The sequence below is a fragment of the Triplophysa dalaica genome, chromosome 13 (assembly GCF_015846415.1).
Source record: "Triplophysa dalaica isolate WHDGS20190420 chromosome 13, ASM1584641v1, whole genome shotgun sequence".
Lineage (NCBI taxonomy): Eukaryota > Metazoa > Chordata > Actinopteri > Cypriniformes > Nemacheilidae > Triplophysa > Triplophysa dalaica.
This window is the reverse complement of record NC_079554.1, coordinates 2617918-2643753: the sequence shown is the minus strand read 5'-3', so window position 1 is coordinate 2643753 and position 25836 is coordinate 2617918. Positions and strand designations below refer to the sequence as shown.

At 36.1% G+C, this 25836-nt stretch overlaps 2 protein-coding genes across 3 annotated transcripts in view; one reads left to right on the top strand and one right to left on the bottom strand.

Moving 5' to 3' along the window:
* Nucleotides 1-18264, bottom strand: part of ttc13 (tetratricopeptide repeat domain 13) — a 20886-nt gene extending 2622 nt beyond the window's left edge. The window contains exons 1-20 of one of the 2 annotated variants that reach the window (XM_056764463.1): nt 18096-18264; nt 15709-15803; nt 15396-15471; nt 15248-15318; nt 15066-15131; nt 14425-14517; nt 11969-12085; nt 11670-11780; nt 10513-10595; nt 10287-10428; nt 9854-10028; nt 8601-8757; nt 7812-7942; nt 6125-6257; nt 5933-6025; nt 5758-5841; nt 4976-5060; nt 3351-3460; nt 1716-1851; nt 426-505 (exon numbers count right to left, since the gene is read on the bottom strand). In XM_056764463.1, the coding sequence (XP_056620441.1) occupies nt 426-505; nt 1716-1851; nt 3351-3460; nt 4976-5060; nt 5758-5841; nt 5933-6025; nt 6125-6257; nt 7812-7942; nt 8601-8757; nt 9854-10028; nt 10287-10428; nt 10513-10595; nt 11670-11780; nt 11969-12085; nt 14425-14517; nt 15066-15131; nt 15248-15318; nt 15396-15471; nt 15709-15803; nt 18096-18264 (2207 nt within the window). The remainder of the gene's footprint in view (nt 1-425; nt 506-1715; nt 1852-3350; nt 3461-4975; nt 5061-5757; nt 5842-5932; nt 6026-6124; nt 6258-7811; nt 7943-8600; nt 8758-9853; nt 10029-10286; nt 10429-10512; nt 10596-11669; nt 11781-11968; nt 12086-14424; nt 14518-15065; nt 15132-15247; nt 15319-15395; nt 15472-15708; nt 15804-18095) is intronic. The other variant, XM_056764464.1, reaches the window with a different exon arrangement.
* On the top strand, nt 18155-25836 carry arv1 (ARV1 homolog, fatty acid homeostasis modulator). The gene is made up of 6 exons (XM_056764466.1): nt 18155-18287; nt 18387-18553; nt 20100-20219; nt 20551-20704; nt 23481-23702; nt 25092-25836. The coding sequence occupies exons 2-6, from the start codon at nt 18458-18460 to the stop codon at nt 25217-25219; spliced, it is 720 nt and encodes a 239-aa protein (XP_056620444.1). The 5' UTR covers nt 18155-18287; nt 18387-18457; the 3' UTR covers nt 25220-25836.

Below are 25836 nucleotides of genomic sequence, written 5' to 3'. Positions count from 1 at the left end.
ATAAAAAAAAACATTTCTGTTTGGTTAAATGAAACTGTCATTTTCATCCAATTTTAAATGAGAACTTTTAATAAGTCAAAGTCACTTGGTTAGGCCACTTAAAGGTGCGGTAGGCCTACGTGTGTGTGTGTACAAGATCAGGATGGCACCACCTCCGCCTCATTTTGATCCAGAAAAACCCTGTTTAAGTGATTCATTCATTCAAAATGTTTTTACAAGCCTTATTTAATTGCTACATGCAAATACAGTTTCCCACATTTAGAAAGGCACCATTGATATATCTACACTCACTTATGTGTTAAATTTAAAAAACTTTACAGGGCACTCAAAGACTTAATAGTGAATCCTTTAAATCCACGCTGCCCAACACAAGAATAATGTGACGTCAACGTGTATGAATCAGGGCAGAATAATTGTTTTCTTACCTGGAGCCTCGAGACAGAGGCATGAGGTTACAAAAGTAATACACCAGAGAGAGTATTAAATTACACACCGCATCAGCATCCTGGCAAAAGAGAGAAAATATCTGGTCAAATAACAGTATCATGCTTTTCATAACCCTGCATAATAATGAAATAATACCTTTTTTAGAATGCATGGTATGATTGCAAGTTTTGCAGGATGTACATTGACAATCCTAACTGATGAATTCTTGTCTGTAGGTTTGTAATCGGACTGTGCACTGTGTATCACGTCGATCTCGTGTGAACTTTCCTATAGAGCTAACAACGGCAAGGTCGTGGGATCAATCCCAGGGGATTGCACATATTTAGGAACAAATGTATAGGATAATGCAATGTAAGTCATTTTGGATAAAAGCATCTCCCAAATGCATAAATTTAAATGTATTGTAATTTGGTTATGCTTGTCCTTGTGTACTCTAGTTCTTATATCATTTCTCTTATTTTCAAGAGCCATTTCCATGTGTGCTCAAAGGGGCAAGTCTAGGTCGATATGTTACCGTTATCTATCATTTTGATTGATTAAACATCCCATAGTTTCTGAAAATGTATACCGTTTTTGTAGATTACAATCTTTCTATGAAGGTAAAAAATTTCAACAATGCAATTTACTCCAAACGATATGTAAGCTATTTTTAATATATTTTTTGTGATTTCTTTAAATAATTTAGTTTGAATTTAATATTCTTCCGAATACAAAATCGGTCTTTAAGATTATAATCGGTTTCTATATGGAAAGATTGAAAAAGATAACATTTCTGACAACCACATCAGATTTATAACATTTCAAGAAATATTAATTTAATCTTTAAATTGCCCACCTAAACGCTCAATCTCAACAGTACGGTATCACGTCTCTTGCAATGTGATGTTACAAGATAAAACCTACAGCGGTACATCAACCTTTAATTTCTTAAATGAAAATGAATAACTGTCATAATTAAATGCAATGGCCTGAAGTTGAATAATTATCCCCCCAATGAACACAAAATTGACCTCCCTCGTTCTATGCAGTCATACATGAATAATTATAAGGGTGTAACAGTGTGTGTGAAAGAGCCCCATTAAAAAAGATGACACATTTCCCATGATTCCCTGTATAACAGGTCAGACAGGTGCAGAATTTAGAGCTCTGAGCATGACGGTTGTGTTTCAGGGCTGTGATTTCATTTCTGTGAGATGTGACTACTGAACACACACACGGTGATATTGATATTCAGATTAAACAGAAGCAGGATAACAGTGTGTTCTTACCCCAAGTTCAGTGGAGAGCATGAGAGCTTTGCCTTTAGCAGTGAGATCTTTATAAAGCGCTTCGATCTCTGACTGATACTGCTGCGTCCGTTCATCTGTTGTCTGGGTCTCTACTGAAAACAGCATGTTCCCCACTCTAACACACACAAACACAACCTTTTAAGACATACACACTATACAAAAACACTTCTGGCTATACAGCCTTGAGCCTGTGCAATGGATTTGTGTGGAGTTTGACATCATCGGTCATCATTATGTAGGTAGAAAATAAAATAAAAAGAGTTTGAAACAACATGATGCTAAATAATTCTTAGTTTTCCACAAAACTCTTGTGTGTGCATGTTTTAGTGTCAGTAAAAAAAGGCCGCCAATCAAATCATGCATGAATGAATGAGGCGTGGAAAATGAGATGCCCAAATGACCCTGTTTTCCAGGAACAGTCCCGTGTTTTGGTTTTCTGTCCACGACTGAAGGTGATCCCCATTTTACAGCACATCCAAAACAACCAGAAAATACACAGAAAAAGCCTGATCATGTCCTGCGGAGTGCCAGAGCAACCATGTAGTGATTATTATCACCAGCAGAGGGAGCTGTAAGCTACACTTATTACTTGGTCGAGCGAGGCTTTGTGATGAAGAATATACTACGAGCAGAGCCGATCATTCCTATACGCAAACTACGAATGTTGCGTAGGGGCCCTGCACTAACTGGGGGCCCCCTTGAGTACCGAATCAAATAAAAAATAATGTAAACAAGAAGTTTTTTTCACAACTTTTTATAACAACGCGAAGCAAAGAACAAGAAGGCATGTGTTTTTGTACAATTTTAAAGTCTTATTTAGTTTACAAAATTCAGTATTTGTCCGCTTATAACACCGCATTTGTGTGTTAAATAAGTTGGTTCCAGAGCCACGTGTTACTTTAGATGAAGGATTATTTACATGTGAATCAAAATTTGAATTTAATTTTACTTCATTGTTCTTACTGTCAGTTTAATGTTTTTTTTCTCTTTCAGGTTTAATTCATTTATGTGTGTTAATTGATGTAATATTTTTTATTTCTTATAGTTTACAGTAATGTTTATCTAATTTTAACTACTATGACAAGGGCCCCTCACAAAGGTTTGCGTAGGGTCCCCAGACGTCTAGGATGGGCACTGAGGACGAGACATGAGAAAGCGTCGTCAAGTTAATATCAAATATCATTTTCCATAGAGTTTTGGTAAACTTTTAAGTTCAGTTTGTTCTGCAAACAATATTATACTACTGTGATTCATTGCAATAGTACAAAAACTCATTCATATTATGTACAAAAACGGCAAAAATGTCTTTTCCCCCTTTTGGATTAATTGTTTATAACAAATGAGATTTGGAGTATATTTTGACTATTTAACTAGAAAATGTTCCCGGATATTTTAATCTGGTCATTTTAGTGTAAAATGAGATCTGTCAATTATCATTACGTTCTGTTACTGTGCATCAGGACTGAACATAATATCAACCCTCAAGCACTAAACCCATCACGCAGTATCTGATCTCTCAACTCTGAACGTTGCTTCACACGTATGGACACACTGAAAATACATGAAATAACGCTATGAACTTTGAGTGAAGGGGGTTTTATATGAAATTCTCACCGATCTCCAGTGATGGTGATGGTAAAACCGTCATACTCTTTGTTCGGATCCTTCATACTGTGTACTTTAGAGTTGACTGTGAATCCGTCTCTGGTTTTACTGTTGAACTGCTTCATGGAGACAAACACACAGAGGTACATTGTGAAGATGCTTATAGACTTTAAAAATCACAATTTTAACCCAAGCTTTTGTTATATAAGAGGAAATCATGGTCACGTGAACATCACGTAAGTGTCAGAACTGAAAACGCCCTTGTTACTGAGATAACATCTGTTATTGACACCAGACCCATTGAACGGCAGCGAATGCACCTATCTATGACAACATTGATAGATTGAACAACGCCTCCACAAAAATATCAACGACTACTTCTTGAGCCCCACCGACTGGTTAGCACATGACAGAACCTGTGGCGCGGAACCAGATAGAGCGAGCAATCAATAAACAAACATGCCGTTAAAGAAAGCTTAATATTGTGACATCCCTGGTTGTGGAAGAATACAGTCGCTGCATAACTTTCCTTCAGATTCCGATATTAGGAATGTGGGGTTAAAGTTTATTTTTAAAGACGTTCAAGCTCATGTGGGACAAACATGGACGTTTGATTGTTTCATTTCTCAGAGGATTCCTTCGTGAACAATGCAGAGATCTACACTGAATTAGTGGAGAGTTTAAAATTAAAAAGCAGTGCTGTGCCGTCAATATTGGATCCGATAGGAATGGTGCAGCACTCTTATGCGAGTAAAACATTTTTGAACTATGCATCACTGTTGCTTTGTTAGAGATTGCTTGATGTATTAGTATTACCTGGTGACCTCTAGTCATTTGTATTAATCACAGAGGTTGTCTGTGATCTTAAGCCCGTGCAAATCGCCATCTCTGTGATTTGGTGGACTCATATTTAATTGTTTAAGGTTTTGTACACCGTTTGCGAATAATGGAGGCAGTTTTGAAGTGTTTTGGTATTATTTTGGGTGCTGGGTGAAATCCATAAGTTACCGGGAGTCTCCCGTTTGTTTATTTATCATGGAAACTCGTAAAATTTGAGACCTGCGATCGCAGTGATCTTCTGACTGGTTCGGGATCACTGGTCTCAAATGCTGACAGGTAGGCTCATACTAAACGCAATACAAGTATAGGCAAAATCATGATATTTTTTAAGGAAAATCATGCCGTGCGATTGCATCACATAAAATACTGATGTGGGGATGTAATTTATAAATCACAGGAGGTTTCCAGATAATACTTATGCCGTGAGAAAACAATGAATGGTGCTAATGTGTAACCTAATGTTACGTCTGGAACCAAATTCACAGACGTCTCCAACAACACAAACTGTTATCCAATCAAATCGGTGGGCGTTTACTTCCATGTGTCTTCAATGCGGCATGTCCATTAAAACCGAGCGTTTGAAGAGCTGGCCTCAAAACCCAGGTAGAAAATAGCTTTTTACTTATTGATTTTGAAGTTTTTGGATGCAAGAACCACGCGAACCACGCTCAACAAAGATTTCGATAAAAACTGACTTAAATCACCCATCATGTGATTCATTTGGATAGGGATGAAGACGTTAAGACACACAGGTGTTAAAATCTTCTGCTGGCCATGTTTAATAGTTGTTTTACCTTCATGATGGGCAGCAGATCCTCCACTTTATTCACATTCTCCAGAGCTTGCTCGACTTCCTGAAGCCCTCGCGGGTTATATGCCCTGATAAAGATAGAGAGAAGACACATCAATAAATGCATGAATGAAAGTGACAGTTCACCCGAAAACAAAATCCCTTGGAGCAGTAATGACTGTGTGTGAATCAAAAAATAAATGTGTAAATAAATAGGATGCATAAATGAATGAATGAACTTACAAAAGTTGTGAGACTGAATGATGTGTGAAAATGAATGAACAAACTAGCAAATGAACGAACAAACAACCAACGATCAAGTAAATTAATGGACAAAAGACTGAACGAGCAAATGAACGGACGAAAGACCAAATGATGGAATAAATGAACGGGCAAATGAACGAGCAGGTGAACCAACGAATGAATAAACAAATGAGGGAATCATGTATGCAAGTGAATAAGTGAGGAGTACAAATTAACAAACAAGGTGTGTGTGTGTGTGTGTGTGTGCGTGTGTAAAAAAATATTGTTTAACAAAAAAAAATCTGTCACCATCCACAAAAAAATATTTGGAAGAATGTCAGTAACTGTTTTAACCCTCATAGTATTTATTTTTCCTACAATGCCAGTTAACGGGGCATGGAATCTGTTTGGTTACTTACATTCTTCCAAATATCTTTCTTGTTGGAAAGACACTTGTCAGTGTGAATGAATAAATTAAAACAAGATTTGTCAAAGTGTGAAGCTCCTGTCTGTACTACATCAGATAAACCCTAAAAGACTCACCCGTGATATACCAGTATTCTGTCCTTTACAAAGCTGAGAATGCTACTAAAATATTCCATATATCTGATATTAATGATCTGCCCTCTGTAAAACAAGACAAGCAACAATTGACAACACTCTTCAAGATATGAAAACTATCAGACAGGAAATGACACGTTGAGGACAGACACGGCACCTGATGAGGTTGATGTGATGGTTAAATCCTCTGCTGAGAGTTCTAGCAGGCATCTGATCCAACCACAACACGGGCTGGTCCGGATCTGCAATCCTGCTCACACACACAAGGCAAAGATCTAACGCGTGCCACTCCAGATCACATGAAACACATGGCAACATCATCCAGAGAGCCTTTGAGATGATCTCTGACCTTCTCCATTTCACTGCGATGTCAAACATGTCGCTCCACTGCAGCTGTCTAGTCTTTCCGTTCACTCGAACCTTTGAGTTACTCCAAGTGCGCTGCATGGCCTGCATCACTTCTATAGTTGCCAAACCCATTGCTACGCAAACACGCACCCGAGAGAGGCAAATTAAACTTCATGAACGTAGACATCAGTCCCTGATAGAATTAACCTGGATGACCCGCAGTCCAAGGTGATGGTTAAATATCACATTACATGCTAGCAAGATTAAACAAACTGCGGCTGGTAAATGGTTTGAGGTAAGAAAACTGCAATGTGGACCGCATTTTATGCTGGGTCATTCTCACGAAACCCCCGAAACATCACCGCAGTAAAGATTTTGGTTATATAAACATATAATTCAGTAACACAAAAATAATCACAAAAACATATTGTGTTCTCTACCTTGGACAAAGCATACTTTTAACATAGGAATGAATTATTTAGGTATTTTATTGAAATTCTCATTACCGTAACGTGTCCTGATTTGTCATTAAACAATGTGAAATTGAAATATTACGATAACAATTACTGGATGTTCTAATAGATGTTGACTAATTATTTTTTGTTAGAATAATTATCTACAACAAAAATGAATACTGCACACAACTTTGTCCATGCTCATTACCGCTACGTCTAGTTTTCCGCATTTAAAAAAGTTACATGTATCATTTTCTATCCAAATTTTCTTCATTAATGACTCATAATTAATTATTAAAAAACTTGCTTAGGCATCATTGCTTTGCTCTTTTTTTTAAGCCAAACCTGCTACAGGATTGACAGTTTTAAATCGTTACGGTAATGAGAATTGTTAAGGAAATTCGTTGATACAAGTGTTAAGAAAACAATGAGTCTCATTCACTAAGCATCCGTACTCACAAATTTGTGCATGAAACCTGCACGAACAAATCATGATTCACTAAAACTTTTGTACTAATATTTATTCTAAATATAAGAGTTGCAAAAATCACCAGTCTCTTTCCTTCTCTCTCTCTTTCGCTCTACAAGACAAAATGACAAAATGTATGTTTCATCTTACGATAATAGTTAGGCCCATAAACTTTTAATAATATATATATATATATATATATATATATAAATATAATATTTTTTCTTATTTCATCATATCCAGTAAAGAGAAAGAGTAAGAAAAGCTGCGTTAGACTATAGCTCGAGCTGCGATGTTTCTCTGAATAACTGCGCTTCCATAGCCGGCTAACGAGAACTCCGCAAACTGCGTGTCTGTATAAAAAGTGTTGTATTGTGTATGAACTGACTTTGAGGACTGTGCACTTGGAACTACTTGCCTCGAGTAACTTTGACTTAAGTGACGACAGGTGGTAAAGGAAAAGTTTGGCGGAAAGCCCTTATATGGGGATGGACTAGGTGTGTTTTATGCAAATGACTAACCTTGTGCACGCGGCCACTCATTTAGAATACTCCAAATTCACTGACATTAGCACGAGGTTAAGAACAAATTCATATGCGTATGCACGAGTTGTATTAGTGAATGAGACCCAATGTTTGACATCTTGAAACCAAGATTTCGTGAGAATCACCCTGCTGATAATAACAATTCTGGCCAAGTGAACCTAACATAAACGTGAAAATATCAATAACCGTGATGGAAATGTGATTTTGTAGAGCTCTGACCTCTGTGTATTCTGAGGTTTGGTAAGAATCCCAATGTGTCGTACTGCATCAGTGCACCGAGATGATCCGCTGTACAGATGAGCTTCTGAACATCAGCAGAATAACTCTCGAAGATCTGCGGTAGAACATCTCTGAACACGACAAAGAAAGACAACGTAAATATATGCAGAAATATACTGACATCCAGTTAATTTGATCAAAGAAACGTTATTCTCGTGCCAATTTTAGATCACAGGACAAGACAAGTCTTCAGTTTTTTCACAGAGTTACAATAAAAACATCTTTGGTCTTCCTGTCTTTATAATGAAATTGAATAGAAGCTCAAAAAAGCCCATCTATTCAGCATAAAAGTAACTCATATGACGCATGTCATGATTAGTCACAAGACAGGAGAACCAATGAGATTCAACGTTATCAATGTGCAGCCATATTTAACTAGCCTCACTTGGATGTCCTTTAACATAAAAATGCAATGTAACAATTGCTAAATAAGCTGAAAATATTAACAAACAAATGTTTCCCTTCAGAAGACATTTATTAAAAGACCTCATACAATGGCATTACAAAGCTACTGAAGGAAGAACCGGCATATGATTTAATAGTTTTTATTTAAAAGTTTGAAGAAGTCATATACACCTAGGATGGCACAAGGATGAGTAAACTTTGCGGTCCTTTCATTTTCAGGTGAACTACAGCCTAAAACGTCATAATGTACCCATGATGCCCCAAACTACTTAAGTACTGAGCGGAAGAGGAAAGTCACAGGCTTGAATTTGCTTCTAAACTCACTTTATATGAGGCTGAAGTCCAGGCTGTTCTTCATAATCTTCTATAAGGAATGGTAGATTTTTGGACCAGTGGTTTTTAAAGTTTCCTGGCAAATCCTGATCAACATTATACTCCGCCACAGGTGCATCCAGATGAGAGTGCAAATACCGAGAGTACTCTGATCGCATAAAAAAAAAACAGTTCATTAGTTACTTAAAGCTTTCTTTAATTTCAATAATTTCAAATTAACATTAGAAATGTTTGAGTCAGTGTTTTATAAAAGGTTTAGATGAATACTATTCTTTATAGATCATTCTAATGAACCACTGAAACATCATGACAATAAAGATTTTAGTTGTAAAACATAAAATTTGGGAAGTCAAAAATGATCATAATAAACACAACTGTGTTCTTTACCTTACACAAAGCATAATTTTAACACTGGCATTTACTTCTTTTATTGTTTTTTTCTGGTGAAATTCTCATTACCGTAACGCTATTTGTGTGCATTATATGTTGAAATTTAAACCGAGTTAAATTAATCATTCTGAAAAATACAATTGGATGTTCTGCTAGATGTTCTCAAAAGTAAAAAAATCATTGACAGGGTATTCATCTATAAGAAAAATGAAGAAATAGTGGGAAAAAGAAATGTCCATGACGGATACATCATTCTCCATAACGTTTTTAAAGGACTGTTTACACGCACACACACACACACACACACACACACAAAGATATTTAAATTAAGTTTTATTCCAGATGAAAAAATAAATCTGCCAGTTTTTTCCAAAGTCTAGTAGGTTAACGGATTACTTTATAGTTTCTTGTCATGATGTGTACACATCTTCTTTCATTCTCATTAACGCAACAGGTAGTTTTACTCGTTTAAAAAATGTATAATGTATAATTTTCTATTAACATAAACTTCATTAATGTCTTGTTTTGTATGATTGATAAAAACTTGCTCCGGCATCATATTCTCTCTTTTTTTTAGCAAAACTTGCTATGGGTTTGACAGTATTAAATTATTACGGTAATGATAATTTTTATGTTTTTTTTGTAAAATTGTTCAAAATTGTGTAAACGGTGAGTAAAAGTTTTGAAATGAATGATTTTAAACATGTCGTGCCTTTATTTTTAATGGATGAAAAGGAAATGTGTTGATGTGAGTGTTTTTAAGAAAATCATGTTTGACATCTTGAAACCAAGTTTTTGTGAGAATCACCCTTTTATATTTTTAACCGTAACAATAGTGTGCTCTGACGTCTCACCTCGGAGATATTTGACTTTGAGATACTCCGTGCTGGCTTTCTGTCCCAGGAGAGGGTCATTAAGCATGACTTTAGTCTGAGCTTTAATGCCCTCATAGAACTGCCCCATTGCCACGTGACTGAGACCCTTCATGTACTGACACACTTCATTGTAGGGCTCCAGCTGAAGGCATCTCTGAAAACATAACACCACAATGAATCTCCCTACACATGATGACAAACTCGAACGTGAAATCCCAATGATACTGTCAACAGCTGACCAGAAAAACAAAGCAAAACCCAGATACAAAATGGCCGTTAACATGATCACTGTGTTGACCGTGAGCAAAAGCACGACAAAGGCATTTTTTTAATTAATAATACTGATGTTTTAAGGAGAGATATTGCACAACACTAGGAAGATCAGTTACAAATAAACACAACAGTGATTCACCTTGAAGTTGCCGATGGCTTCCTGCAGACTTCCGTGATGATAGAGCATCATTCCTCTGAGCTGCAAAGACTGAATGTGGTTTTGATCCAGTAACAGAGCCTTCTGAAAGCTGTCCATGGCGTTCTCGAAATCGCCCAACTCTCTGAACACACGCATGCACAAACATGAGCTCGAGAAGAACGCCTAAAGGTCTGATGTGAATCATCATGTCTCAGTTTTGTCTCACCTGTAAGCCTGGCCCAAGCTTTTATATGCATCGATAAAGTCTGACTTCAACTTCAAAGCTTCTTTGAACACTTCGATAGCCTCCTGTGTGCAGAAAAACAATAGAATTTGAATAGTTAAATACAGTCACAGTTGATGTGTGCTCACAGCAAAATAATGTCTTCTCATATCCCAAACTTTCTGCTTGTCTCAGTCCTTTTTGGTGTGCTTTGATTCAAGTCCCTGTGAACCAGAAGTTGCGACTGTTTTTACTTCTGTATTTTGTCGCGTTTTTGAGTGAAATGGAATTTTCAAATGTGAAAAATTGATGTATTGGAACATCAAATGGAACTGGCAGCAGACTGACAGTGAAGGGGAGGAGTTAACGGATGCTCCGCCCAAGCTGTCTAACTTGCATCATTTGAGATGGAGAGTCATTTCAGGACGGAATTGCATTTCCAGATTTTTACTGAAGACAATGAGGGCACAAGAATTAAAAAAAAAATGACCTACATTGATAAACTATTTACTATAAACGCTGCAATATTTCATGAAAAAATAGGCATTGTAATTATTTATTTCACTGGGACTTTAAAAACACTTGCATCAACTAATTTCATTTGTATTCATTAAAAACAAGGCATGACATGTTAAAACGCATTGACTGTAAAAATTCACTGAATATTCTTATTACCATAACCACGTTAACCCCCTTTTTTTTTAGATAAGCCCTAATTGCAATTTTTTATGAATCATACACAAGACATTTATGAATTATATTTTTATAACAATACACCTATCATTTTGTTTGAATTAAGAAAACCTAAATCAGTAATGATAATGAAAAAGTCATGTACATTTAGTAGAACAGCCAATTGTATTTTCAGAATGTTTTAATTTGACTTTGTTTAAATTACAACATATAATTCACATATAATGTTACTGTAAAGACAACAGCAAAAAAGGAATAAAATACCCAAATAATCTATTCCCATGTCAAAATTATTCTTTCTGAGAACACAACTGTGTTTATATAAAAAATTGTGTTACCGGATGAAATGCTTTATAATTAAATTCATTACTGTCATAACATTTCAGTGGTTTTGTGAGAATGACCAAAATATTAAGACCACTGGTTTGTAAAAACTGACTTTGGGACAATAAAGAAGTGTGTTTTACCTTCAGAAGGCCCCTGTGGAAGAAGGTCAGTCCTTTATAAAGCATGGCAATGGGCTGGTTCTTCTTCAGCTCTAGAGACTGCTGGAAATCCTCCATGGCTGCTATATAATCCTGAATGATGAAACGAAAGAAAACATATTTTATTTGTATTATTATTTTAAGTGTAATTTTGGGCTTGTTGTTTGACTGTCTCAGCTCATAAAAAGGCATTTTGTGGAATTGATATAGTTATTTCTTCCTATTGTCTCAGGCTTCTTCCCCATCTTGTGTATATCGGCGCGGTGCGTGTGTCTCTGTACCTCTGATATGAAGAGCAATGTTCCTCTGTGTCTGTAGAGTCGAGCTGAAGGCTGAAGCTGAATGGCTTTGGTCAGGTCAGAAAGAGCTTCACTAATGCGACCCAATGGAGACAGAATCTGAAATCACATGATCAGTCAATTACAGCTTTATTATCAACACAACAAAACTTTATAAACCGACATTGAGCAAGTCAATAAGTCTGAGAACACTAGGCACATAAAAATGTATGAACCTCTTCGCATCACCAACACTGTGTAAAGTATTTTCTCAGTCTAAAAAGTAATATGTTGAATCATTACTGATTAATTCAAGAAACGTATTAAGAGTAAAAACAAAACTGCTTGTATCTTTAAACTTTCTTTAAAGGGATAGTTCATCAGATCAAAGTAATTTATCCAGGTTCAAAAGAAATTTCATTTATGATTGAACTGTCCCTTTAAATTAGAGTCAAACATAGTTTAGTCTGTTAAGGATAACTTTATTAAAACATTTCTTATTACAATAATGGAAACAAATGATAAAACAGCCTCAAGAAAATTCCTGAACCAATAAGTTTTAAAACTGTTTTTACAGTATTTTTAAACGTAAAGTATCCTTCTTAAAGAAAAAAAAACTGCACAAAATATCAAAAAAAAAAAATCCAGGATTAACAGAATTAAACAGTATACTTTTAAAAACCTGTACATATAAAAAAATTACATATAATCCATTGCTGTATTCGGAGCAAACTTCAAGCAACTGGTCTCGATTTTTCAGGATGTACAGTCAACTGACAAACCCTGACTGCCAGAAAGCGTCCAAACATTTTGTCATCTTTTTTTTATAAGTGTTGTGTACGTATTAATGTGATTTTCAGCTTGTTGTTTGACTGTCCCAGCTCATAAAAAAGTCATTTTGTGGAAAAACAGGTCATAGCATCTGTATAGACCAAAGGCCTTCTTTTTCCAAAATGCTTCACTTTAAAACAGTGCCCAATGCATGCATTTCTGTAGAATAAATGCCACTTTGATACTTTGCCATACGTTTGAATGTGCAGCTCAAGCCTCTTCTAAATATCAAGGGGTCACCGTTTCTGAAATGCTGACGAAAGGTGAACTAGCAGAAAACTAGGTTCTTTTTTCTATATAAATAAATAAATGTTATACAAATCTAAAGAGCTGGCTGCTGATCTAACAGTATATATAAAACGGGCAGGGGTCTCATTGGTAACACTTTACAATAAGGTGCTATTGATGAAATAACAATGAACAATACTGATACAGCATTTATTAATGGTAGTTCGTGTTAATTTTGGCATTTTCTAATACATTATTAAAATCAAACGTTGTCACTGTTAACATTAATTAATGCACCATGAATTACACAAATAACTGCACTAACATGCATTTAGATTTAAAAGGATTAATACATGCTGAAAAACTAAATTGTTTAATGTCATCTTATGTTAGTTAATGCATTTACTAATGTTGACTAATAGCACCTTGTTGAAAGGTGTTACAGTCTCAACTTTGCGTAGGTTTCGTCTTTGAAGTCTGAACACGAGTTTTGCAATTTAGTCTAAGATGAATAATAATGCACCTCGCACTACTCGCTATAACTTAAACATTAAAACACACAACATTTTTAAAAACAACGCACAATCTAGAATTATATCTATACTTTTGTTGAACATTTAGACGTCACTTGAGTGCTTAACTCAACAAAAGAGTGAAATATTTAATTAAATGTGTGTTTTAAAGAGAAAATAGAGTTTAAAATTTGTATAACTTCACTCACACATTAAAAGAGTAAAGGCCATTGCACGCCGAGTCCGAATTTGCGTCCGAAATTGAACAACCTATAAATAAACACCACCTCACGTTACGTCTATCACATTTACCCATTGCCTCCGATATTTCCGTCCATTATAAAACAATTCGGACTGGGTTCGATTTTCTGCGTTTTTCGCAATCGGTAGGAAACATTTTGAGGTGTTTTGACAATTCAGAGACACTGTACAAACAAGCGCCAAATACGAAAATAACGTGTAGGAAAATTTCGGACTGTATTTGCAAAGGCCTTGAGTGGTACCGTTTTAGACAATGTGATCGTGAGACAGCAATAATATTATATAATACATTAAATATTTAGTATTCATTTTGATTTAAGATTTGAGTTGTACTGGGTGATGTTTGTTTCATAAACACCTTGTAAAATCCAAGCACAACGTGGATCTAACAACGAATCGTTCTTCTTACCTTTACTTTCTGCAAACTGACTTGAGTTCATCAACTCGCCATCTGTGTCGCCACTTCCCCTCGTCTCCATAATGTGCGTACGCGTGGCTCAAAGTTTACTTACAAAGTGCGGACATTCTCACTTCAAGTTTGTTTTAAATAGATCGCAACCTTTGCGTGTAAAGTGGCGTACGCACATTTAAGAATATAAATGAGACCCCAGATCTGTTGTTTTTTACCTCGGCTCTCTGCTCGTACACCTCCGGTCTGTTGGGCTCCAGTGAGATCACTCTGCTCAGCTCGTACAGAGCCAGGTCTGCGTTCTTAATGTCCTTCACAAAAACACAGGCTCCAATTCAATGTTTATATCATCTTTTTATTCCAAAGTGAAAGTCAATTTAACTTATACATGTTTACTGGTATGTCTGTTACATACCATAAAATGATTTACATGTTCAGGAAAGTAGAAGTTTCATAAAACCACTACGTTTAAGTAAAATTATCAAAATTTTGCTTCTTTAAACTGCATTTTTGGAAGACCCAAGAAGAGCAGAGAGATCGCTGCTGTCCTTCTGAAACCTCGGATCTCCATATCTCCAGATTTTTTTTTGTTGCCATAAATCGTTATTTTTAGTTGTTATTGTTTGTAACTTGGATTTGAAAATATCTATCAAATAAAAAGTATGAAATCCTTTCAACTGTAACAACACAGTATTGAATCATTTAAAAACTACAAGTATACCCTAAAAAACAGAAAATATGGACATCTGAGGTTTCGGAAGGACAAAATGCTCCATTATTATTAATTAATATACAACTATTGATTATGAAAGAAATCAATGGACTCTTTTTCTCAAACCGGTACAAAAACACACGTTACCTGTAGACTTTTTTTGCCATATGCTATTCCCCGCCCATAGATGGCACTGACCAGTTCAGGATCTCCCTGCGGGCGAGAGGACAGTCCTTCATGATTACTACCCAAACTTCTTAACTGTCAGTTTCATCTAAGCTAAAAGTTAAATGTTTCAATGCAAGTTATGTTTACAATCAAATCTCTACCTGTAGCAGTAAAGAAAAGTGTTTGACAGCCTCATCATAAAGTCCATTTCTAATGAGGACGTATCCAATAGCTGAAATCAAAACAGAGGTTAGCGTGACTAATAGTTTACAAACGAACCAAGATCAAACCAACAGCAGATGCACTGACCGAGTTCTTCATTGGTATTTTGATTTTCCACAGGGAACGGAAACCGACGCTGTTCGACCAACAACTTGGCCTGATTCTGTGGTGATGGAAAGAGAGAGAAAACATGACGAGGAACCCTGTCAACCTCACGCCATCGAACCATCCCAAAACAATCATTACAAAAGATGAGACCAGCAACTTCCGTCTTGTTTTATGTGCCAGGTGGATAGTGTTGTGGTTCAGACCGAAACCTCTTGATGTGTGATTTTACAGGAGACAGCATAAGCTCAAAAGTGCTGGTGTTCACATCCATTATTACAAACGCAAGTCTTACAAGGATTTTCTCTGCGTTGAGTGAAAAGATGGACTCGCAGGGTGGGCTGCTCCCCTCCTCACAGTCTGGATCCTCCAGCTGCAGTATAGATGACTCTGAGGAGCCAAAAAGACAAAAATCAGATTGTATCGCTCAAAACATCAGAGAAACGGACATTTCGAATGGATTGATGTTTGCGCTGTTTTTTAAAGCATGGACACAAGATGACGATCAATGGGTGCTGATAAAAATGACAGAAATAGTCTAGGTCTGTCAAACAATTAATCGAATCCAAAATAAAAGTTTGTAGTTACATTATATATGTCTGTGTACTCTTCGTATTAATCTTGTATTTATAAAACAAACACATACATGTATGTATTTAAGAAAAATATTAAATTTAAAAATTTATAAACATCTATATATAATTTAAAATATTGGTAAATGTAAATAATTCCTAAATATGTAAACACGTATGTGCATGTTTTTGTGTTTATAAATAAAAAATTAATATGCCCCGTATATATTATGTAAACACAAACTTCTATTCGGGATGTGATTAATCGTTTGACAGCCATATAGACTGCCCTTAACTTCCTTTACACATTGGAAAATAATAGAATGCGTGTAGATTTTTTTCTGATAACAATCAAAAGAAACCGAGAATATCTGTTACTTGGCTAAACTTGTCTCTCCAATATTTCGAATTTAGACATCGATACAAAACTCAAGCCGCTAGATGTCAATGCACCATACAGTTTCCTTTAATGCGACAAAACTACAGGAACCATTTAACAAATTGTTTATTTAATACTAAAAGTATACAATAAAATAATGTTATTTATTAATCTTAACATAAATTAAATTAAATATAAGTAGTTATAATATTAGACACTAGCCAAACACAGACCGGAATTTAACTGCAGTTCAGGCGCAAGCTTTCGATGAAACTGTATATAATAACAGGTAGGTTATACTGTCGCAATTTTTTAAATGCAATAAAATTGTATTTGTTTACAATCAGATAATGCATTAGCTTACATGAACTAAAAATGAACAATACTTCTACAGGATTTATCATCTTAGTTCATATTCATTTCAGCATTTACTAATACAGATTTTAAAAACCATGTTCATAAACTAATATAAACAATTGTATTGCAATTGATTAATAAATGCTGACAAAGTATATTGCTCATTGTAAGTTCACATTAGTTAATGCATTTATTAATTATATCACATACAGGCTACTGTAAGGTGTTACCGTCATTTCATGGGGATGACAAAACATTGACAATTAATTTTGGGTGTTTCTTTCATAAAGAACTAAAAGACAGGGTCAGAGCCGATAGCCTCATGGTCAGCGCTCAAACACGTTGCGCAGCAGCCCATCAGGCAACCTGGGTTCAATTCTCATCTATTGGTCCTTTCCCGATCCTACCCCTTCTCTCTCCCACTTCGCTTTCTGTCCTCTCTCTCACTAAACTGTACAAATAAAGGCAAAACACCAACAATAAATCTTAAAAAACAAGAATTAATAGACAGGAGTGTCGTTTAAAATCTGACTCACTGAATGGATGACGGCTTAACATAATATTCATCTTCTAGAATGAGATTTAAAACAAGACATACAATAGATCTCATTGGCACTATTTACCAAAATAAATATATTACATTTGGGATGCAGTAATGTTAAGAACATTCACCCCCAAATTTTAATTCGGTCGTCATTTACTCGACCTCAAATTATTCGTAATTTATATCAAATATTTTTCTGTCGTTCATCAGGCACTTTTTGAATAACATATAGGAAAAAACTACTATGGGAGTCAATGGTGACCCAGAACTGTTTGCTTCAAAATATCTTGTTTTGTGTTCAACATATCAATGACATTTATACAGGTTTGGAACAACTTTTGGGTGAGTAATGGTGACAGAATCTCTTTTTTGTGAACTATCCCTGTCAACAGCTAAAAGAAATGTTTGAAGTGTTTTCTCTTCTGGAGTTTAAAATGAGATCTGATCATCACAGTTAAAGACAAACACATTCTGACTAAACTAATAAAACACATTTGCTTGATTTTAATAGTTGTTAAAGAATAATTTTACAGTCTAGGCTGTTTTTATCAGCAACCTGTTAACACAAGTGTATCGCAAACCAAACAGTCATGTGGGACGTTGCAAACACTTTGTAATGACTTTTCCATTCAATGGCACTACCAAGTGTTTCTATATGTAAGTAATATTAAACTATTGACACTCAATGACAATGATCACGTCTGTCTGACAAACACAAGTGTATGCACGAGATTTTTGCATGCATCTCTTCATGCTCGTGCACGTGTATGCGGAAGAGAGTGAATCAGATACACAGCTCTCAGCGATAAAAGGACGTGGCAGAAACTCACCGCAGTCCGCCGCATACTCCTCCCACTCGGCCGGAGAACTGCAGCCGTGTTTATAAAGGTCGCTGTTGAAGAAAGTCAAAGTGGAGAAATAGTCGCTGGATAAAATAGCTCCGCATAAGTACAGCAGCGACAGAGCTGCCAGCACAACACCCCCGCCAGCAGGTGCCATGTTGTGAGTAATGTTGTGAGCAGGTGAGGAGGGGTGAACGCCGGGTAATGTAGTTTACCGAGATTAAGCTCCTCACTTCCGGCAGCGTGAGTAGTGGAGAATAAAACTACATTTCCCATTAGGTGCGCGTAAAAGCTCCGCCCCTTCTGAGAGAGCAGGAAGCAGTGGGCGTTGTTTTCAGACTGTAGGGAGAATGGCACCGGGAGCTTTTAAATGCATCGAGTGCAATGAAGATGCGAACGAGCTGCATCGAGATTACAGCAATGGCATATTGAAGATCACCATATGTGTGAGTAGAGCTCGGGAATGTTCGGGCGGTTTTCTGTGCCTTACGGAAATTAACCAGCGTTTAGCAATAATGGTATTTGTGGTAACCACAAATGTCTCTCAACACAATAACTATAGTTTAACCCAGACTACAATTTGACACAACTAAATCCATGGTTCATTTTACCAAGAGCTGTTTGTGTATGTCAGGCGTATTGTAATTTAGATGTAAGGCCAGTTATCACAATATGCACCCATATGACCCACAGCTTGGACATCAGTCTTGACTCTTGACTGTATGCAGGTCTCACTGTATGGAGAAGTTGTCATAATATGGGACTAAGTGGTTTAGTGATATTGAAAAGAGAAGAGCTATTCTGAAATATAATATGCTGTCCAATCATTGGTCTTTAACGGGGGTTAAATCACCCCACAATTATTGTTTGATTAATTTAAAAATAAGATTTAAGAAATAAGACATCACTTTAAAAATATCAACAAAAAAGTGAACAGAATTTCTTTCATAATATTTCATTATTCTATTAAATATAGAATATAGAGCTATATAGACGACTACGTAAGCACTGGTCCAGCAGCAAGTTTTTATTGATTTATTATTGCGATTTATTTTAAATCTTACATATATAGATCAATCTTAAATATATTTGTTTAACAATTTAAATCGGTTTGAAATATTCTGTGGGTTGTATTTTGTTCAAGCGTTCGTGTATTCGGGAAGTTCTTCTGGACCAGCGTTAAACCAGCGTTGTTTATGTTATCCAAAGTGGTCTATAGTAAATTAAAAGTATGTGAGCACACCAATAATGATGATTTAATGCTGAGTTAAAGACTTTTGGATATTTTCCACCACAAACCTGGAAGTAACATCTGGCTTTAGCAACGTTAAAAATATTTGATAATATTAAATCATTCATAATTTTTGAAAGAGGATCGTTTCAGAGATTATTTCTTGGTTAATGTGGAAAATAACCTAAATACGAGATGTCTAGTGGCAGAATTTGTATCATTACCGCTTCGATAAACACATTCCTTTATATATAAACAGATTCTTATGGTACCAAATATTATTATAAGCCAGAAAATAAAATGTTACATTTTTCAACATATAACAGAGGCTCTGTCTCACTGTCCACAAAGAGGTCCTTCGATATACAACTAAATGCAAATATAATGGGAGAGCCTCTGTCACAACATCCCTATGTGACAACTTGCCCCACTCTCAGTTATAAAGAGAACCATCACTGATGAATGCATTTGCACTATTGTTTAAATGTTTGCCGTTGCAATAAAGTTGATTCGTCTGTACATCAAGGTAGCATCTAACCGTATATTAACAACGGTATCGAAAATACTGCCAAAGACATTTGTAATAATGTATAATGTAATTCTTCAACCTAATGCAGTGTACACATTTCTTTAGAAACATAAAAATGTTTTTATACACAGTACATTATTAAACTCCATTTAACATCACTTTGTACTGATGGTTTGTTCATTAAACTTTGTCATTTCTTTCTGTAAAAGGAATTTGTGTTTATTTTTTGCAGGCCTCATGCAAGAAACCGGTGGACAAATACATTGAATATGATCCAGTTATTATTCTAATAGATGCAACTCTATGCAAAATTCAGGCATTTAGACATATTCTCTTCAACACTGAGATTAACGTGAGTAAAAGTGTAAACTTTTCATTTTTACAATTTGATTTCATGTGTTAGTTTAATCTTTCTCTCTGTTGAGATGGAGTAGCAAAAAACATGACCACATACCATTTCCTTGAAATAATATGTTAAACAACATGCTTGCCACGATACTAGTATGCTTTAGCTGGCATCATGTTCTTCTTTATTCAATTCAGTGTAAAATGAAAAATAGTCTAAAAAGGATGACTGTTGACTGTTGAAATTGCATTTGATTACATATTATTACTATTATATTTCAAAATAATAAATGTAGTAAGCTAATTTGCGGTCCTCATCTGTCTGTCTCTGTCTGTAGATCCACTGGAAGCTGTGTGTGTTCTGTCTGCTCTGTGAGGCATATCTGCGGTGGTCTCTTCTTCAGGGGTCACAGCCCAGCGGTGACCCCGCTGACATCATCCGTTACACTAAAGAGTGGGATTTTTACTGCATGTTTGCATTGGCTGCACTTGGTAAATCATTATATCCTCTTTAATGAAATGTCGCCTAATTGAGATGTGGGGTAATAATGTTGTGTGCTGTATTCTTGAAGTATAGACTAGGAGGAAAGATGTGCTTTTGTGCAAGATGCACACCAGTAATGTTTTTTTTGGAAAGTATGTTTTTAAATCCTAATTAAATCAAGCCCTAGTCCGGGAAACCGCCCCTTAATCATTTAAAGGTCCAGTGCATGATATTTAGTGGCATCTAGCGGTTGGGTTTACGATAGGGGTGCTCCGATCAGGGTTTTTTTAGCCGATCACCGATCCTCGATCACTGAAAGCTGTATTGGCCGATACCGATCACCGATTATAGGAACTATTTGAAGCTTTCTGAGTACCAAAAGAGAAAGTGTCATGAATTAACTAATGAATATTAGTAAGTTACATATTTGGTAACACTTTCCTTGAAGCATTTATGTATAATGCATTATAAAGAGTTATTAAAGGGTAAAATGCATTATTAATATTCATAATGTGTGTTGTAATGCATTATATGTAGTTGTAACCAATTTAAAATGTGTCGTGTTACAATGAATTGCTTAGTGTTATAATGTATTAACTGTAATAACAATTATCTATTAGACATTACAATGCATTCAAATGTGCATTACACTGCTTGAAAACTACTTTTACAATAAATTAAACATACATGCTTCAAGGAAAGTGTTACCACATGTTTTCATAAAACATAGCAGCATGTGACATGAGTCCCAGAAACCCTTTGTCTTCCACAATATAAAGTGGCCGTGATCAATGCAAATTTATTACATTATTTTATCTGATAATCTGATATTTCTTTATGCTTCTTACTGTCCTTGCAGTAGGGTTGATGCTTTAAAAAATGTCTCTGTTACTGACAGCTGAGGAGAGGTTGTGCTAGACTCAATGTTTCTGTTGTCGGACATAAAATAATAATCTAATTACAAGCAAATGTTTATGTTCTTATGTCCATACAATAACAATGACAGGTGCCTGTAAAAGGTGTTTTGTACTCACAAGAAAGCTGTGGTTTGGTCATATGTGACCCTGGATCACGAAACCAGTCTTAAGGAGCACGGGAATATTTTAGTTATAGTCGAAAATACATTGTAAGGGTCAAAATGATCGAATTTTCTCATGTTCCATTAAGATATTTTGTAAATTCAATATACTAAATATATCAAAACTTTACTTTTTGTGAGTGGATGGCCATTAACAGGGCCTTTTATTAACAACTTCAAAGGCAATTTTCTCAATATTTTGAATATTTTGCACCCTCAGATTCCAGAGTTGTAAACGGGTATATCTCCGCCAGATATGATCATATCATGACAACTTATACATCAATAGAAAGCTTAATTATTCAGCTTTATGTATAAATTATGTAAAAATCTTATTTTCCAAAAATGTACCCATAAGACTTCTTCTGTTGTCGGCTTCACATATATGTGCTGCTTCACTGAACAGAGAAAACGCAGTTAGAGATATTTTTCCACTCCCTGAAAGCTATTATTGATACAAAAAGACATTATTTTATGAAGTAAAAACTCTGTAAAGACGGCACCACATCGCGCCTGTGTGTATGCGGGGAGTGATGGATGCATCTCGAGTCTCTGTTGACCACATGCGCGTTTAGCAAAACTGAGCAGACATTTGAGAGTAAGATCATGAATAGAAACACACGTCCCTTCGCGATAGTCTACCTCCTTCCGCTCACAATCACGTTCTTCACGATCACGTTCTAATGACACGAAATGATAAAAAGGGGAATTACAAATCGCCTTTATTGTAGTCCGTCAAAATGACGATTGCCATCAGATATTTCTATCACTGGTAGAACAAATGAATCTTCGGTTGACGCGATCTCTGCAGCCGAGTGGCGCTCGAGCTGCTGAACTGCCCGCTCACTGTGCGCGAGGCTATCTTTGAAAACTAGTCGCACTGCTTTACGTGACTAACCCTCAAACGTCTAAAGAGGTTGTTGGTGTAAAAATGTTTTGGGTGCTTCTCGCATCGTGGAATTCACATAGTACACACGTATCAGATTGATAAAGCATTGTCTATTTCACACACCTTGTAGAATTGCCAGACCTGTGAAGCCATTTTCATATCGCGTAAAATAAATGTCTCGTCAATTTTGCGTCATCTGATCGGCTTTCTGGATCGGCCTTTTTAGAGACCGCCGATCATACTTCCCAAAGTGATTATCGGCCGATTATGATCGGCGACCGATCAATCGGAGCACCTCTAGTTTACGATTTGCGAACAACGGCTCACTCCACCCCTCCTTTTCGAAGCACTACGGTGGCTGACACGGGGCTTAATGGCATGTTTTTGCTTCTTTGCTGAAGGATATAACATATTTACGAAACACGGTCTGTAGAGCAGTTTGTCCATTTAGGGCTACTGTAGAAACAACATGGTGAATTCCATGCAAGAGGACCCGCCATGTATGTAGAAAGAAAAACCTCATTCTAAGCTAATACAAACATAATGCTTCGTTATGTAAGTTATGTATATTTTATTTTCATTCGCTCAATAGATCCTCCCAAAATTACACACTGGACCTTTATTATTTACATTTATCATTCAACATAACATTCCACTTCTTAACTCTTATTGAAATCATGTAAAAATGTTTAGGTAAAATACATTTCTGTTTCTATTTTTTGGTTTTGAGGTGAAATGCGATCCAGACATCTATATGATAAATAGATATGATATTGATACTGTACAGAATGTAAGTGTGTATGTTGTGTTTTGGTAGAGCTGGCTGTGTTTTGCACGGGCGTGCTGCTGATCCTCTGGACGGTCCGACGCTTTAATGGCGCTTCTATAGAGTTTCATTCACTGCTGAAGGGTCTTTTGCTCTCCAGCTACGGTAAAGTCCTGCTGATACCTGCTGTCATCTGGGAGCACGACTTTTCCCCGCTCTGCTTCAGCCTCATACGACTGTTTGTGTTGACCTCCAACACACAAGCCATCAAAGGTTAATATCAACACACTCCACTCACAGATTCAACTTCACACACATATGTATAATCACAGTCTGTTTTATTCAAATATACAATCAGATGAAGTGGACACATCTCACACACCCACAGACGGAAAGTAAACACTGTCTCTCTTTCTCACATTGGTGCGCTCACACAGGTTTTTTTTGTGTAGGGTGGGACGGTTTTCATTGGAGGGGTTTTCCATGAGCGTGTTCATATCACCTGAGTTCACAAATGAAGTTTGTGTAAATATTTGTCAACATTATGTAGTAGGGTCGATACAAAAATACAAAAATGGAAGTGGATAACCGACTGATCTTTTTCCCACACTATTGCAGTAGCATTTTAGATTGTCTTGTCACTTTTTATTGTGTTGTCTTAAAGATGCACCGATCGGCCAATAATCAGTATCTGTCGATAAAACCAAATTTTCGCACTATCGCCTGATAGTTTAAAAGGAACATTGGGTATAGAGAGATCTAGGGTTTAATATATTAACAAAGGCATTGACTTTATAAACTTGAAATTAAAAAACAATGTAATTGTAACAGAATTCATAAACTTTTTCTCAGAGGCCGCAATTTTTTTGGGTCAAAATCTGTGACGTCAAATGGTTGCAACCTAAATCTGTTCTCTTTCGCTACAGCGACGCACACACGTTTTCCATTTACAGTATAACAGTCAAATCTGACACGTCAAACTTAAGATCGGATATACAAATACACAGGGACAGTATGTGGCGGTATGTCCTCTTGACACAAGCCTGCCTGCCTGCCATAAAAGAAGAATGCGTTCAGTTCAATAAGCGTCTGTTCACGGTAAACATGAATTAAATCATCAGCTTTAAAACAGTTAAGACTATTAAGACATCATCATCCACCATTATCGTATACTTTATACATTATGAGAGTATACTGATAAACACAATCATAAGATGCTTGCGGTTTGGTTATTTGTTCTGTATTAGTAGTGAATATTAGCCTCCGACAGCTTATGACAGAGAGAGAGAAGACGATAACGTTAGGCTATTAAAGTTGATAAATCAACATCAAAAAGTAAAAATCTGCATTTTATAATGTCTAAAACATTATGTATATATTCAATTCGAAATGATTTTGGTTATTAATATATATGTTTGTATTGTTTCTGACCAACGATATTAAAATGGATGAAAATACACAGCGTCTTTATTTTCTTTCTTTTTTAATTATTTTAACATTATTTATATATATTTATTTTGTCCTACAGCGTCTCATGTTTACTGAAGATCTGATTAATGTGTCTGTGTTCAGTTTGGCTGAACATTTTTATCTCTCTGTTGTATGTGAGATTACTTTAGTGTGAATAATAATAATAATCCTTTTCATTCCTCGTTGTTTTAGTGATTCTGAACTGCAGTAGACGTCTGTCTCTCCTGGCGGTGTGTGCTGGCTTACTCTTGGAGACTTTTGTTTCCCAAGCTTTCAAAACACTGCAGGTCTCCTCTCAAGACTATCTGCCAGTGTTTTAGAACCAAACCGAAGGACCTCGTTCCAGAAGTCTGTAGAAATGAATGAGACGGACATCAAGATTATCTGAATCCAACAGTCCTGCACTCAGCGATTTCTGTTTTGCATTGTTTTATTTCTCTTTTGAACTAGTTCTAGATTAGTTTGTCTAATGCTTTGGAAACGTTGTTTGGTCTCTACACAGAAATGTTTGTGAAACTAAATGAGGTCACGGAGAGCAAATTGCTCATTTTTACCATGGTTACCGCGAGGTTATGAGTTTTTTTACTTCTGGTATTTTCTAAGATAGGTTTTAAAACTGCACCTTTTTGACTATTATAGATTCACCTCAAGGCAAAGAGGATTATTTTGGGTTTGTATAGGCCGGAACGTCAGTAGGCCTGTTGGTTTAGCGCAACGCCGTATGTTTACGTAGGCTTTGAAGACACGGCTTTACATTCCTGAGGTAATTTGTCAAATTCCTGCCAAAGAGCCCTGCGGAGGAGAGACGTTAACGCAAATATACTGCATATGGCTGCGGTTCACATACTCCAACAATCTGTTTCATATTGGACGGTTTCAGTATGAACTTTGAACAGCAACGAATTGCTATATTAACGAAATAAATCTTCAATTTTGC